General features: G+C 49.5%; 1 protein-coding gene across 1 annotated transcript; it reads right to left on the reverse strand.

Moving 5' to 3' along the window:
* Positions 1-238: 238 nt before the first annotated feature.
* On the reverse strand, positions 239-16,871 carry AARS2 (alanyl-tRNA synthetase 2, mitochondrial; the record flags this gene model as incomplete). The annotated part of the gene is made up of 22 exons (XM_083856725.1): positions 239-760; positions 1,138-1,248; positions 1,388-1,471; positions 2,324-2,434; positions 2,776-2,898; positions 4,400-4,508; positions 5,623-5,732; positions 6,131-6,268; positions 6,821-6,961; positions 7,349-7,462; positions 8,454-8,623; positions 10,407-10,557; positions 11,304-11,431; positions 11,969-12,080; positions 12,739-12,777; positions 13,102-13,210; positions 13,511-13,656; positions 14,071-14,215; positions 14,721-14,915; positions 15,649-15,794; positions 16,239-16,427; positions 16,647-16,871. The coding sequence occupies 22 exons, from the start codon at positions 16,869-16,871 to the stop codon at positions 596-598; spliced, it is 2,961 nt and encodes a 986-aa protein (XP_083712851.1). The 3' UTR covers positions 239-595.
* Positions 16,872-17,127: the final 256 nt, after the last annotated feature.

Below are 17,127 nucleotides of genomic sequence, written 5' to 3' on the forward strand. Positions count from 1 at the left end.
GCTGAGGACTGGCTTCAGCATTACTCACTGCATAGCCTAACAAGCCTGAGCCCACAAGCAAGGTGTGATTTCTCTAATTTCTAAATTAGAGTTGCATTTTTAATCAGAGGGGTGTCTGAGGTCTGCAGTAGGAAGGATCTGCTTAGACACGAGTACATGCTGACTTCTGGAGCTGCAGGGGCAGAACAAACCCCTCTGCCAGAGCAGAAAATAAAAAAGGTGCAGCTAACAAGAAACATCAGGTGATTGGGTACTCTCTACCCTTTAATGGCTTTAAGTTAACAGTGCCAACTCCCCATGTTCTCACAAAACCTCTGTGCTGGTCTTGTGGCAAGGTTTGCACTGTTCCATGAGAAGCAGGATCTGCTGCTGCAACTGTTGCTTTCCAAGGCTCCATCCCCATATGCTCCTGCTGTGAACAGGCAGCACCATTCTGTCAGTGTGGGGTCTCTGCTGATCCTGGATGGCCACAAGTCAAGTGCTCCAAGGCAGTGGCTGCAGCAATGTTCAGCTGCTAATCCTTTCAGATGTGCAGAGTATGTGCTTGGTATGAAGTGTCCAGCTGGGTGCCTACAGCTGTCTGGGCACTAAAGCATCACAGTTTGCTCTGAGCGAACTCCAGTGCAGTAGTCAGGGCTCCCTGCATGCCTTTGGCACTTCCACTGCCCTTAGCTACGATGGGAGAGCCTCCTGCCTTCCCTTCCATCTGTGTACACACAGCCACGGCCCAGTCGGCAGCAGAGAACGCAGGGAGGCAGTTCTGGGGAAGAGACACAGCAAGTTTATTTGTACTGTGGGGCAGCCTGCAGTCTAAGAACAAAGAAAGGTAACAGCATCCTCTCCTCACCTAGCCTGAGGCAGTCATGACCTTGAGGACCACAAAGGCTGAGCTTACATGTTAATGCCGTGTCTTGCCCCCGGGCAAACACAGCCTGGAGGATCCAGGGATATCTGTGCCCAGCAGAAACTGAAAGCACATCTGGTCCCAGTACAGTCATCTCAGGTCCTGCCCCTATGTGATTAACCACCAACACAGGGCAAAAACCCAGGAAAAGCCTCAAGCAGGACCTGCTGAGCAGTGGGTCCAGTCCCCCTTGGCAGGCAGGTTCCCCTTGTTTCTATCAGGGTTCTGCTTACCTTGGATACCTGACAGGCACAGAGCACCTCACCCGAAGCCTGAGGGCTGAGCAGCAAGACTGATGTGCCAGGAGACTTGTCACACAGCTGGTTCACTACTTTCATTAGAATCTAGGAGAGGCAGGGAGAAGAGAGGTCAGGCAACAGGAAAGGAATTCAGCATCCAGCAGAAAATGTGCCCAGCAACTCCCTCTTGCTGTTTGCAGCATCTGAAGTACTGCTGGGCCAACAAAGAATGGGGATTACTCACAGAGAGGGAATCAGCTGGGACGGTGTCTATGATGACAGGCTGGTTGCAGTATTTTGCTAGCAAGATTTTTGCTTCCTTCTCAGCCTGGAGGGAGAAAAAATACAGCACTCTGAAGGGCACAGGGTGGGCTGGATGGGGATATATCCATGAAATATATACACAAAGGGAACGCAAGCGCTGCACTGTTGGATAGATGGGAGATGTTTGATAGCAGAAGTCAAAGTAAGACTAGCAGACTGAAATCTCCATGTGGAGACCTGAACAGCCCTCCTGCCCCTCCTTCCCCAAATACAAGCAGAGATGAACCCCTGTCAAAAGTGGAATAAAGAGTGATTCATTCAGTCCCCACCCTCTCTCCTGGACCTATACAGCGCCACATGTCTCAGGAAGGCTTCTGTGGCAAAATGCTCCTGCTTTAAGAAAGGGATAGTTCTTCCTGAGATCTCCAAGTTACCAATAAGTATTTCTAATCTGCTTTTAATGCAAATTGGTAGAACACAAACACGTGTGGGAAGCACAGCAATATCCATGTAGCTGGAAGAAAGAATCTGTCCTAACACTGACTGCATAACTTTGTTAAGCCCACTGTGAGGACCATCTCATCTTCTCCATGCATAAACAAGGAGGTGATGTCCAATGCCTGCTGGATGTCGGCCAAAGTGCTGGTATGGGGCTCTCTGTTCTCACAGGCAGGGAGACATGGAAATTCTGCAGGTCCTAAAAACCCAGCCAGTCATTCTCTGCATTTTAAACAATGGCCCCATAAACAATGGCCAGTGAAATCAACCCAACACAGGGCTTGTGTTGCACTGCATGTGACTGTACAGGCTCTCTTCTCCCTTAGTGACTGAGTGGCTGTGAAGTGTGACAGAGACACCAGGTCCACTGGTGTGTGCTATCAGCTGGCTGCAAGTCAGTGTGCTGCTGCCTCAGTACCTGCTGCAGCTCCAGTTTCTTGATAGCTGTGTTGGCTGTTCTCTGTAAGGCTTTCAAGATAGTCAGTAGTTCTCTTCTTTGCCACTGGGGCATTGCAGTGCTGGACACCACCTGCAAGACAATCTGCTCTGTAAGAACATTAAACTGTATCCCTAGACAAAAAGTGCTAGCTCTCTAAAGGTCAGGCTGAAGCATGGCCTCTTCCCAGACCCTGCTTCAGCCCATGTGATCAGGGCAGCCAGTCACTGTGCTGAGCAGCTTTCTCTTTTCAGCTGGCCATCTGCAACACAGCCACCTGGACACTGGCAAAAATCCTTATGACCAAAGAGGCAACAGCAGGTAGCAACTTGCCCTTGCTATTGACCATGGTAAGATGTGAACCTGACATGGAAAAAGTCCTGTGTCTCATGTGCCCATGCTGAGCTCTTTCTGTACAGGAATGTAATCCTTACTTTGGTCAACTGGCCCACTTCTTTGGAAATGCTCTGCATCTCAGGAATAGAGGTGATCCTCTGCTTCATTCGTAGGGATACAGAGTCCACTTCCATAGCCAAGCACTGGCCTACTTCCCGGGCCTGCAGAGATGGAAGGAATGCATGTTTCAAAATGCAGCAACAGAAACAGTCCACAGGGATGGGAAAAGCAGGGAGACAGCAGGGTCATGAACACAGAAGTTGCTCAGGATCCATTAAGAAGACACCTACAGATGGTTTAGGAATGGCTGTTCCAGCAAGACTCTGAAATACAACACTCCTCTCTAGATTTGCAACCAACACGAGATGGTTACACTCAGGCAGACCCAGGTGTTGAGCTTTATGTGATATTTATGGTCAAAATTCATGTTTCCTCAAAAATTTGCACCAAAATCATCAGGATTTCATTGAGGAAAAACTGGGGAGCTCTGTGGAACATCTTAGAAATATTTTTCCATTAGCAAATGCAATCTTGAAACTGCTGACTGAAGAAACAGGAGAAACACACTGAAAGAAACCTCATCGGCCATTCAAGCATATTTCCTGAGTTTACCTATCCTAATATATTTCTTATTGTTTTCACCAACAATGCTACTATTAATAATTTTTAAAAAGCTATTACAAGCTTTTTTCACCAGTGTCAACGCTTATTGTTTGGAGCATTTCCTCCCTGCCAGATCTCTGTGCCCAGGATGGTCCTGCAAGGCTTTAGCCCAGGACAGCAGAGGGCTGCTCTTCCTAGCTGGGATAGACAACCCTTGTTTTGAGTAATTTTCTCATGCCTGCAATATCCCTTGTCTCATTAACACTTGCACAGAGCTCCTCTCGGGGGCTCTCCAGGTCAGCACTTCCAGCAAAGCATGCAGATGTGCCCTGCAGCTTTTTGTTCTTCCGCATGAAGAAAAGCCTCTCTGGGACACAGATGCACAGGGAATGGCCAGCCAAAAAGTAACAGATTTGCAGGGGTGGGCTTTGCCTTTAGTCTTTCCAATTCCAGTGACTATGAGTCACTCTCCTCTGACAGCAGCCTTAAAGGAAGAGGGAAGGCTTATGGGGCACCTGACACTTCCAAATTCTCAAAGGACAGAGTGATCTCACAATCACAATAGTAGGTTGCTTACTTTTTATACAGAACCAGCCAGACCAGAATCCAGTTTAGCAGGAAAAAATACTACAGAAAAGGAAGCAAAAGGGCTGTAAGAATGAGGCCAAAACCCTGTAATCACAAAGTGCAAATCCAGCTGTGATAGGCAGGAGGCAAAATCAATGCACAAAGAATTACACCTTAAAATACCTACTGGGGGATTGAAATTTATAGACTAGAGGCTTCCTGATATTTTCTGCAAGTTTTTATCTTGGAAAAGGGTTTCTGAAGGGAGAAATGAAGGTCAAGGAGACAGAGAACTAGGATGGGAGGGAAAGGAAGTGAATAGTGAGATACAGTAGCAGAGCTGAGTCCAAGGCTGAAGCAGGAAGCCAGATGAGACACAGCAGGAAGGCTCCAACCAAAGCAGTGGGGAGGTAATTGTCTACGAGGAACCTACAAAGTTTGGTCGTTCTGGCACTACCTTGACATGGCAGAAATCTATTTCCTCTTTCTTACCTCTTTGGCTCGTCCCCCTGTCACTGCAATGACTCGGCTAATCCCTCTGACAAGCTGACGCTCACTGATGATGGCCAGATCTTCCACAGATCCTGTCTGGAGAAGATGCCTAAAATGTCAGCAGAGAACAGGAAAGAAAGCAGGTTGGTCTTTGCAAACAGAAGTCAGGAACCTTGCTTTCTTTTTTGAAAACTCTGAAGTCCAGCAGCCCTTTCCTAATTCTAATCCCAATACCTTGAATCCTTTCCCATCCCTACAATCCTGATGGTACCCTGTCAGGCAAGAGACAGCAGAGCTGAGGCTACTCCAGAGGAACCTCTGTGCTACCTGCCCAGCAGGCTCCAGTTAAAGGGTGCAGTTAAGTTCTGTCTCCTTTCTTCTCTTTCAGCAGAGATGAGTTGGCATTTTTCTCTTCTACTCAGCTGCTACTTCACCACTCTCTTGTCAGGCCAGCAGACCTGGCCAGTAGACTCCAGAAAAAGAATAGTTGTGCAGTCTCAGGACACTGACAACCCCCCTTCCCTTTTCCTTCTTGTTTATTCAACTGTGGATATGAAAACTACGGTGTCTCAGGTTCTGTGACCACAAGTAATCATTCCAGACATCTTCCTAAGAACTGATCATCTCCTCTCCCACGCAGTTTCTTGTCCCTCTACTCCCACAAGATGATCTCATGGTTACAAAATTGGTCATTTTCAGCTCTATCTGCTCTAAGGCCAGTTTGTTCCTTTTTTTTTTTTTTTTTTTTGGTGTCAGCACTGTCCTAAGATCGATTAACTTTTCTTCTACTCTCATTAATGCTAAAAGCAGAAGAGGGTGAAGATAATTAATTAAAATAATCAGAGCAGTCTCAAGTTCTCACAGCTGAATTGGAGTCTCCAGCCAGGTCCCCAGCCCTCCTGCAACCCCAAAGGCAAAGTACCACAACCGTGGTGTGACAGGTCACACACATCTTTCCCACCTTTCCCATACTCTGCTGCTGCTCTCTGGCTTCCAGGTTGGTTTCAGACTATGAAGTAAGGAAAAATGCTGTGCATTTCATTAAAGTTTGCTCACCCTGGAACTTCCAAAGCTTTGTAACTAGCCCATCCTGCCCTCACAATATTTTTCCAGTGAGGAAACTTAGTTTCATAGGGACAGGGAGGTGAGCTTCTAGTGATGTTTCTACCTCAGCCACCAGTGCCCACAAACGTGCCTTCTGGCTGCAAGTAAAAGTCACTTACGTCCCACAGCAGAGCTCCACAGAGGTCTGCATTGCAGCCTCGGAGTCACAGGTCAGCACATTCTCCACAGGGACCCCCAGGGACACTATCCTCACCGGATCTGGATACCCCTGACAGAGGAGACAGGGATCAGCAGCTAACCACATGGTTGTTTAGGGGCACTTTCAGACTAACTACATGGCTTCAGGTGTCTGCCTCATTTTTCCCCTATTCTAGAGCAGCCTTTGAGTCAAGGGTGGCACTACTTCTGCCCCACAACCAGCCACCAATGAGGACAAAGAAACAGTTGGTGACATGACAGGCTTTTGGTCCACAGGCATAAACCTGTGCATCACCAGTCTCCATGTTTTACAACAGTGTCCTGAGATTTCATCTCTGTCCTATTTTCCCTTCTGGGTTTTGGGAGACAATTCCCTTGCAGAAACATGTTGTGTCAACATCTCGTGTCCCAGATGATTCCTGCAGAAGGAGAAGGCTCATGAAGATGTGTGCTGCCATCCTGTCATACCTCATCCACTGCACGGAGTCCCTGAACTCTTCTTGCCAGTGTGAGGGGGACTTCAGCCATATGCACCACCTCATTTTTTTGGATCAGGTCCTGGACCACTTGCTCCACTTGCTGCAGCTGCTCCACGGTCACATGGCCCTGAGGAAGAAAATCAGCCACATTTAGGAGAAGCCTCCTGAGAGGTACAGAATGAAGGAGGGAGAACTGGGGCACAGCCACCAGATGACTCAGCTTGGGCACACCACTCTTTCCCTGCATATCATCATCTCTGCTTGTAAAAGGGAACTGTGAACATCATGGCCCTCCCACCTTCTCCTCCCATGAGAGATAAGGATTTTTGATGCAAGAGCATCAGCTAGTCTTCAAAACAGATACTGGAATGAGTGACAGGTTACCAGGGCACTCAGCCTGATCCAAAGCTTCACAAATACTCTCATCTGAATGTCCAGTACAGTCATCAGATATGTGCCACAGCCAAGCACCATCTCTCCAAGACTCCTTTACACTATTCTGTGTCAGTCAATGCAAAATGTGACAGTCACATCCAGAGCACAAAGCTTCATTACTCAGATAAAATGTGCCTTGTCTCTAAGGGGGTGATTATGGGGAGAGGGGAAAAATCCCTGGGGAGAAGAGCCCTACTGGAATGCTGGTACTGCTGAGAGCTAGGAAACTGGATTTCAGGGTCACCTTGTTATCGAAGTCGAAGCGCAGCTGCTCTGCTGTCACGTGGGAGCCCTGCTGCTCGGTGCTGTCCCCCAGGACACGTCGGAGAGCGAAGTTCAGCAGGTGGGTGGCAGTGTGGTTTGTCATGCAGGCCAGGCGCTGTGACTGAAAGCACACACCAGTTAGCAGGGAGGGCTGGCTCTCCACAGCTCAGGGGAGCAGGGGATGGCATGAAGAGATAAGGAAAAGACTGCATGTGAGGTGATAGAAGATGGAGTAAGAACAACGGGTAGTACAGCTGCCTAATGAGTTATGTGACAGGGCAGATCTAACTCCTTTTTCTATGGGATCATATTTGTAAAACAGTAAAGGTAGGCTGGATACTTTTTGACAGACCAATGACTCACAAAGATTACCGAGTCAGTTGTGATATCTCCTTCCTACTGCACACTATGATGAAGAACAGTCTCAAGAATACAAGGGACAAAGATCTGCTGTGCCCAGGTTACTCTGCACATCCCAAGGAAAATGTTAAGAGCACTCAGTTATCACCTCATCCACAAAGAGCTGCACTTGGTCGCCCGCACGCAGGGTTTCCACAGCAGTGACCTCATGGACCACGTAGCCACCACAGAGATGAACTGACTCTACAGGGAAGAGTACATCCTGAGCAAAGAGACAGAAAAATCGGTTAGGACACAGAGAAAATCCAAATACCTGTACCATGTACCTGCTTGACCCAACTGGGAAATTCCCACCAATCCCTAAAAGACAGGCATGGGGTGAGAAAAGCAGAGAGAGGTTTACTGCAAACATAGCCAAAGTGTCTCAGACCTCGCCTGTACCCAGCCACTCACTACACAGTATGCCCAGGCTGCCAGCTTGCAGTGGAGGGGCAGTAACACCATCCATGCTGACAAAGTTTCTTAACGAGTATGCTCATCCATGAGAAAATGAACAGCATCTCCCAAAGCACCTGTTTCTGGCATCCAAGGTACCATTTCTGCTACACTGGGATGGCAACAAAACTGAACCACCACTTTAGCTTGGGGAGAAGTGCTGATCAAGGCACTGTAACACTCTGCAAGGCTAAAAAGGCCCAGGGGTGATTATCAAGAGCTGGAAATGGGGAAAGGAGAAAAGGCTGCATCCTGTGTAACTTCCCAGGACAGGGTTAAAGCTCTCCCTTTGGCAAGGCTGAAGGAATATGCTGCAGAAGTGGAGGTCCTCCTTGATACTCTTGGGGGGAATAAGAGTTTTTGCACTGGGTCTCAGGTTGGGCAGCACCTGCAGCTGTCTAGGACTGACCAGAGAGAAGTTACTCAGTTCACAGACTCTCTGATCAATGATTGCCTTCTCTCCATTACAACTCCAGCTGGCAAGAACACAGCATATTGAAGGAAGACCTGAGAAGACTTTCATCTTCCTCAGCAAGATGAAATTGCAAAGGGCTGTGAGAGACAACCAGAGCAGCAAGAATGCCCTTGTGAAGTTACTGCTGATTCTGCCTTACCCCACCAACTCTGATGCTAAGCCAAGGGAACTGTCAAGAGTCAGCAGTTTGCAAATTAACACAGTAGAACAACCCATCACTTGGGGAATTTTGCCTGGCCTCAGAACCCATGGCAGCCCCGTGTTAGGTAGCAAAGGGCCTTACCTGCTGTCCTAAACGTATCATGTAGCCTTGGTCAGAGTCTTGCCCTCCCTGCTCTGCATAGAAGTTAGTCCTGTCCAAGATGACACCGCAGCGTTGCCCTGCCCCAACCTCCTTATGGAGAGACTGATCTCTGTACAGCATCAGGACAGTGGCCTGGCACGGACTGAACTCTGTCAAGGGGAAGAAGACAGCAGCATTTAGTGCATACAGCCTGTCAGATTGCAACAGGAAAGGAGAGATCACTTCCCTGTGCCGACCCTGCCAGCACCCAGGCTATACTGAAAGCTGACACTTGGCTATGGTAGAAGAACAGCTACTGGCAGAAAGGACAAAGGACTGGAACTAAGTCACCCCTCACTTACCTAATGACAGAACTGCTGAGAAGCAGCTAAGCAGGCAGGGACACCCAATCTGGCTCCACATGAGCCTGGCAGAAGAAAATGTGGCACAGACACATTTGCATCTTGCCACACTGCAAGCTTGGCAAACCTGACTGACTTTTCTGAAGATGTTGTGGATAGGGGACAGCAGGGATGTCACCTTCCTGGATGCAGCAAGCTTCTGATGTGCTCTCACACAGGCTCCTTGAACCTAAAATTGGGCACTATGGACAAGTGGACCATAAGATGGATGTGTCACTGGCTGGGCAGAGGGCCCCAGCGAGAATTGCTCAGTAGCTCAATGTTCAACTGATATTCAGCTACTAGGAGAGCTACTTGGTGGCTGATACAAGGGACAACATCACTAAACTTCTTCATTAATGACTATCCATGACAAGATGGGATGCACCCATATCCCACTTAATTGGCAGGGACTGGCTGATACACTGAAGAACTGGACTGTTTTTTGAAGGCATCTGAGCAGTCTACAGAAATGAAGTGATGGAAATCTTAGTTTCTCAGGAGCAAGCTGAACACAAGCCAGCAGGGTGCCCTTACAGCAAGGAAGGCTGCCTGCTTGCTGAGCTGTATGAACACAAACATAGCCAGCAGGTCAAAGAAATAAGTTATTCATCCCTATTCAGCATTTGGGAGACTAGAGCTAGAGTACAGGAAATTCTGGCTGTACGTAAAGAAAAAAACCTTTACACACTAAGAGTGATAAAGAGCAGGGAACAGATAGGCTGTGAGATTTTTGTCCCTGAAGATACTGAAAAATGGACAAGGCCCTGAGCAATGTGATTCAACTGTGAAACTGATGTTACTTTTAACAAGAAATTGGACATCCAGAGATCCCCTTCAACCGAAATTATTCCACGATTCAGAAGCTGAGAAGGTGGGACAGTTCTAGCTTAGATATTTCAGCCAATGTCACTGCTAGGCTTTTTTTCCTCTGTTTTTCTCTTGCTGTAGTATATATAGCTTGAATTGCCACACTTTCTGCTTAGCATGGGCTGCCACCAGCACACTGGGTAAAAGGGAGTTGGCCATCTCTAATTGTCTGTGACAGCCACACCACCTCTTGCTCCCTGTGGCTTATCTTCATGCTTTTCATAGAGCATCAGCAACCTCAGTTACCCTTATATGACAAAAAGCCTGCCCTGGCACCTAGTGGTCTGCCAGGAAACAGCAAGGGCACAGTTTCACACAACTACCTAAAACCTCTGTGTAATTATCCTTCTTTCTCCCGAGCACACACACCCAGAAGCCTCATTACTGGAGACAGACTTATCTCTAGAAGAAATCAACAGTCCCTGTTTCACCACTGCACTCCGTGGTGCCAACCCAGAGCTCAGACTTGCCACCAGCCCAGAGCCTTCCTAGGGATGTACCAACAGCACTAAGAAATGCAGCCGGTTTGGGACAAGGTGCAGGGGTAGGGAAAAGATGTGGCAGCAAGGTGGACAGATTTGGACCACAAAGCACACGTTGTGCATGCATGGGGTCAGGCAGCAGAAGCAGTCATGTGAGGGCCTCCAGTAGAGCTTGCTTTGCAGGTGCACCAGGCACTCACCGTACTGCCCGTGCTGCCCCAGCGTGTAGGAGTACTTCGGAGAGTCATCGGTAGCAGGCACGTTGCTGCTCTGCAGCTGAGCCAGAGAGTGCACATCCAGGTGCGTGTTTGTGTTCCCTGGCTGTCCTGCCTGTAGGCCACCACTCTTCCGCTGCAGCAGAGCAAAGGCACAGTTAGATGGGAGATCCCTGGGGGCAAGCAAACAGGTAACTGGAGTTATAAGGCTAGGGAGGACTTCTTCCATCTTCATAGAAAAGGCTTGTTCAGATCCAGGCTGTTGTAGGCTACTGCTAGCTAACCCCATCCCTTCAAACCTCACAAGCACTGAATAACCACTCCGTGCTAGCCCTGAGCCAGGCCATACCAACTATTAACACATCCCTCCAGCACAACTTGCTGTGTAGCTGTGAAGCTTCCAGGCCATTAAAGCTCAGGAGAGCAAGGCCTCAAACCAATTACTGCACTGGGGGTGGTGGTGGTGGGTGGGCAGTGCCAGTATTTCAGCATTACAGAGATCAAGGAGATTTTGTAAACCCTTCATAAATAATTTGCTGCTTGAGCTGTCTAAGCTGGTTCTACTTTGTGTGAGAAGTTAGACTACATAACTAACAGAGGACTGTCTTAACCTATATAAATCTTTCATAACGTTCACTCCAGCAACAGTCAGCATCATAAAATACCTGAAGAAAAAAATCACAAACCAATACTTCAGTTCCACATTCAGAAACAAGGAGATTGTGATGACACTGCCATTTCAGACTCACTTTCCCTTCAGGGAAAAGGCATGTTCCCTGTGGTGCACTGAAGAGTCTCAGCAGTGAAAGGGGTCCTGCTTCCATGTTCACAGGAGACAGGTAAGGCTTTGTATTATTCTGACAAGACAGGTTTCCCTCTTACCTTTGCATCTTCCAGAACAAGTTTGTTAAAACCAGCTGAATCCAAACTGATTCCCTTCTCTTCAAGCATCAAGTCAATCAGATCCACAGGGAATCCCAAACTCGAATAGAGAGACCAGGCTACTTCAGCTGTAAGACAAAAAGGACAGGAACTTTGTGTGAATATAGAAAGCAAAGGCATCTCAAGATTTGTCTTGAGACATGGGACCAATCTAGTGTGTGCTTTGGTAACTGGATCCACCTGTATTATGTGCAATTGTATGGTTAATGGGAAAGAGAAGCCATGGAGTTCTTCTTGCACAGGACTGAGTATTAATGCTCCACCAGCCCCTTCCCTGCTAAAATACAGTGCAGCACATCTAGACAGGCAGTTGCACTGGTGGGGTCCTGTGCTGTCCTCTCAGCTGTGCCTGATAAGGACCTTGTCGATCAGTCAATAAAACAGCAAGGGAATGTTTCTAACTTGCCTGGTGCCTACTCTGTTGTGAGGACTAAGTACTAGAAAACAACTGCAATCTGGAGAAAGGAACATCTGCTCCTCTGTCTGGGGCTAGACAGTCACAGAAAAGCAGGGGAGGCAAACATCCACCAGGTTTGACTGCAATGCTTGTGAGGACCTGGAGCAAACTGTCTCTAATTGCAGCTTGTCAGAGGAGGGACACTCACCTGGGAAATTTGTGGAGGGTTCCATCTGCTGCACTGTCCGCTCAATGATGTGCCTCCCACGCTCCAGGGAGGACAGAAATGCGGCCTCATTCTCATTGATGATATCACTGATCTGCCCAAGGATCAGAAGAAGGGTTAGCCACAACATTTCAGGGAGTTCCTCAGCTCAGCCTTGCTCAGTCAGCTCAAAGCATATCAACCAGCCTTTTTGTTCTGCACGTATCCATCACAACATGGCTCCAATGCATTATTGAATAGTGCTAGTCATTGTGCCTCCTGTCATCATTCCTGTCAAGGAAATATTGACCATCCACGTGGGGAAAGCTTTAGGCTGACAAATGTTCCCTATTGGGTACTCATATATGTGACCCAATTACAACTGTATGTCTAGAACAGCCAGAAAAGTTGCTGTCAGTGGAAGCAAGCTAGGATCTTAGCCTTAAATCATCATTCCACTTTAGACAAAGGGTACCCGGGTGAGGACAGGCTGTACTTGCACTCAACCAAAAAAGCTACTGTAGCTTTTTTAGAGCAACAGCTGCCTTACACAGGACATGCAGTCCCTGGTAAGGACCTAGCGGAGCTCCCACATGGAAATCTGCCACAGATACTTCTTGTGCTCAGCACATCTCAGCCCACCCACGAGAACATGGTTATGGAGGAGGCTACACAAACCCCTCCAGCTAAGTCCCAAGGGCAGGCTGACTTCTGGCCCTGAGAGCAGTGCCTCACAAGGATAACAGGAGACAGGGGAATTCCACATTGCTCACCTGGTTGGCATTCTTTGTCAGCTCTGGATAAGCATCTCCCTGTGGAAGTGAGCCTTGGTTAGTGAAAACATCCTCAGCATCTTCCTCAGAGGATCTCACATGCCACAAACATTATAGAGGTTACTGGCATACACTTTACACTTACACGTGCTTGTGCTGACTGTACCATTGATGACACCAGGCACCCTCTCTCCTATCACTAGGCCCCCCTCCCTCCCATTTAATGCTGGAATGCATCAGGTACAATTTCCTGGACCTCCTTCACATCCAAGATTGACTTCTGACAATGTGCAGAAAAGGGATATGGGGCCAGACAGGACATGTGTGATGATCTTTTTACCCCAAGACAGCAGTTTTACTCACTAGCACTTCCACTACAGTAGGCACCAGGGAGGCCAGGAGCCCGGGTGGAGCCTGTAGAACTTCAGAGCAAAAGCGTACAGCCCTGCGCAGGATCCGACGCAGCACCAGTCTGAAAACAGGGCAGGATTTCTCAGGCAGCCTTGTGAGCATCCCTGCCCAGCTCCCACATTCAACATTCCCCAGCTCCTCTGGTCTGATTCATCAACACAGGCCAGCTGCTCCCAACACTCTAAACCCATCCAAGAGGAAGTCTGCAGATTGGAACCACTTCCTGGCTCTCACCTTCCTGCTTCCCCAAAAGCTCATGCACTCCCTGTCTGGGGCCTAGACCAGATTCTCTTCCCTGGCTGTTCATATTCCTTTGTAGACCTGATTTTCTCCATCCCGTGCCATTTCCTTATGTCCTTACTCTGCTCCGGAGAAGCCTGGGTAGATGCCATCAGTGATGCAGATGCACAGGGTGCGCACGTGATCTGCCACCACGCGGTAGGCCATGTCCACATGCCCAACATCAGCCTCCCCCACCAAACCTTGGTATCTGGGTGCCCTGCAGCCCTGAAAGAGAAAGTAGAGAGACAAATTAGCAGAAAGAAGTTTCAATGCAAGAGGCAGCCTGACACTGTGTTTTTCAACTACCTCTGAACCTTGTGTACCTAAGATGTACTCATTAAATCCTTCCACAGCACTACAGACCAAGACTTTTGGTACCTAACACAGGTCAGCCAATGTCTTGGCACTGAGCAATTTAAGACACTTTGAAGGAAAAATGCATCAGCAGTGCTTATATTCCAGATTTCCAATCTGGAATTCTCCCTTTTTTCTAGAACACATTGGACTTGGCAGGACACAACCTCCTGTCTCAAAATATTGCTCATTAACATTCAGAGAAGGCTGTACTATGCTACCCAGCAAGCAGTCTGTGTTCAAGGAACTTTTGTGAGCTGTGACTCTGAGCAGAAGCACCATCACCTTGTGAATGGCATCCAAGATGGGAGTGAAGAGATCTGTGTCATAGTTGGACCGTTTATTCTGCAGAACTGTCACCAGCCTTTCCAGACCCATTCCTGTATCCACATGATGCTGTGGCAAGGGAAGAAGATTCCCCTCCAACTCTCTGTCAGCCAGGCAGGAAAAATAAAAGGCAAAAGAGAAGCAAGGATCAGTTCATGGGCAAAAATAAAGAACAGGTGAATCAAAGAGAATGGGAAAGTGACAGGGGATGTAAACAGTGGGTGACCCAGCATAAAGAAGCTCAGGGACAAGTGACAGCAGCCTTCTAGGCTGCCAGGATCTGACCATCACATAGTAAGGATAGGCTGCAATAGGAAAAAGGCCTTCCCTAACAGGGCCAAAGGCCTTCTCCTCCTCCTCCAGGCTGCTGCAGACCTCAATAGATCTCTGGAATGCAGCATTAAGGGAGACTAAGCACTGAAGTTTGAAGAAGACAGGGAAATAAAGGAAAGGGGACCAAGAGCCATGCTGGACAAATTTCCATAGCTTCTCTCTTGCTCCTAGTATTGCCACCTTCTGGAAAACAGTGATAAGTCTGAGAACACATAAATGATTTTGGAGTCAGGCTAGGGGGAAAGGCTCTGGGGCTCAGAAGAGATGCTTGATACCTGCTGTACTGCATGAAGACCAAGTTCCAGATCTCCACTACATCAGGGCTGCCCTGGTTCACCAGTGCTGCAGCATTTCTGCCACCACCCACGTGATCATAATGGATCTCTGTGCAGGGACCACAGGGACCTGTGTCCCCCATCTCCCAGAAGTTATCCTTCAATGGGAAAGGAAGCACATGACTGGCAGGAACCCTAGAAAGGCAAACAACAGAGGTAGCAGTGCTGAGGCACACACACAAACCACACAGTAGCCTGGATCACAGAGAAAGCTGGAAGAAAGGAATCCTTTCTTCCTACTACAGACTCAATAAGCAAGCACATCAGAATTCCTCTGCTTCTGCTCACACAGAATTACTCTTAGCAAGATTAAGTGGGCCAAACCAGAGAGGACCCTAGTGTCCACCCAGAATGACTGGCAAACACAGCCTGGCCAAGACAGGCTCTCCACTGTGTCAGTGGAGCATTTTGCTCTTTGGAGCAGAGGCAAGACCTGAGCACCATCAGTGGCACAAGGGCTGCCTTGGGTTCAAAGCCTATGTACAGCCTGGAACAAGCTCCCAAAGCACAGCAGTGCTCTCTGCACTGGCTACACCCTCTCACTGAAGCAGCTATTGCTCGCTTTCAGAGGAGAACATAGGGGGAGGAAACAAAGGATTGGAGATCCTGTACACACTTCATCCCGGACAGCCAGTTTTAGGCACATACCCACCCCCATGGATACTATCTGAGAATGAACCAGAAGTTCAAGAGACCCAGTGTGCTCAGAGCCCAGCTGACTTTTAACAGCACAAAGAAACCAGAAACAAAATGGGTTTAAAACATAATTTCTGGCCCCTATAGCTGATCAACTGACGAGCAAAAGCAAAACTGTGGAAAGTGAAATGTCAGCACCTGCTGCTCAGAAGCTCTTCTCTAACACACTCACCCCAGGCGGAGCCACACGTCCCTGCACTCCTCATCTGCCCTCAGCCCCAGCGAGGGGTCTCCACCAAAATAGGTGACGTAGAGACGATCTCTGGGGATCTCATAGACCTCTGTCAAGAGCTCCCAGGCCATGCTACATGCCTCCTCCTGCAGATAGGGAACATAAATGAAGCACAGTAATTCAGGAAGGGTCTTTACAATGGGAGTCAAACAACAAAGAAGTTCATTTCAGCTGTTCATCTCCCTTTCTAATTTTCAGGTGTATCGCAAAGAGCAGGATGAAGGTCAGAAGAGTGAGACAGCTCACTGCTGCCAGTGGAAAACTGACATTCCTGAAATGTTGTGAAACCTTCAGCATGGTGTGCGTCTATGTGATTACCAGCAGAGTTACAAAGATTATTTTCTTTCCAAAGAACACATTCAGTGACAGAGCCCATGAGCTGACCACCTCTGTTCCAGGCCACAGAGCTCCCAGGAATGAACCTGAATCTTACCAAAACACCTTCTGCACACAGCCCTACGGCACTACAGTACAGTTCTGACAAAAAGGCTATGTTTTCCCCCACAAAGAGTTCACTCCTGTCACCTCACCTTGAAGTAATCCCCAAAGGACCAGTTGCCCAGCATCTCGAAGAAGGTGTGATGGTGAGTGTCTCGGCCCACATCCTCCAGGTCGTTGTGTTTCCCCCCTGCGCGCACACACTTCTGGCTGTTCACCACCCGCCGGTGCTGGGCCAGCTCGCTCCGGGGGTGCGCCGTGCCCAGGAAAACGGGCTTGAACTGGGAACGAGAGACACCCGCTGTGGACAGAGGCCACCCAGCGCAGGGAGCTGCGCCTCAGGCTCCTGAAACACACAACGGGTCAGGCTGGAAGGGATGATAGTGGGTCATCCAGTCCAAGCTCCCCGCTTGAGCAAGCTGGCTCTACAACACACGGCACAGGCCTGTCCCCTCCGGGGCCGGGGCAGCAGGAGGGGCGGGCGGGAGCGGGGAGAGCACCTGGTTCATGCCCGCGTTGACGAAGAGCAGGCGCGGGTCTCCGCGGGGCCGCACGGGGGCCGAGGGCAGGCGGCGGTGGCCGTGGCGCTCCTCGAAGAAGCGCAGGAAGGCGGCGCGGATCTGCCCCGCCGACGGGCAGGCGGCCCAGCCGCGGCGGGGGCTGCAGCGCCAGCACCACGGCACGGCCAGCAGCAGCCGCCGCCTCAGCCCGGCGGCCGCCGCCATGGTGCCCGGGGCGGATGGCAGCGCCGGAAGGGGCGGCGCCACAGGGAGAGGCGGGACACGGGGAGCGCGGCGGGACCGCGGGAGGGAGAGCAGCGCCATCGGCCCCGAGCGGCGCAGGCGCGGGCTCCGGGCACGGCACGGGCACGGTCGGGGGAGGCCGCCCCTCCCCGCCCTCTCCTGTCCCGTCCTGTCCCTCCCCGTGTCGTCTCGTGTGGTCCCGTGTGGTCCCAGTGCCCTCCCCGCCGCAGCGGCCGCT

Source organism: Zosterops lateralis, assembly GCF_965231275.1.
Source record: "Zosterops lateralis genome assembly, chromosome: 3".
Taxonomy (NCBI): domain Eukaryota; kingdom Metazoa; phylum Chordata; class Aves; order Passeriformes; family Zosteropidae; genus Zosterops; species Zosterops lateralis.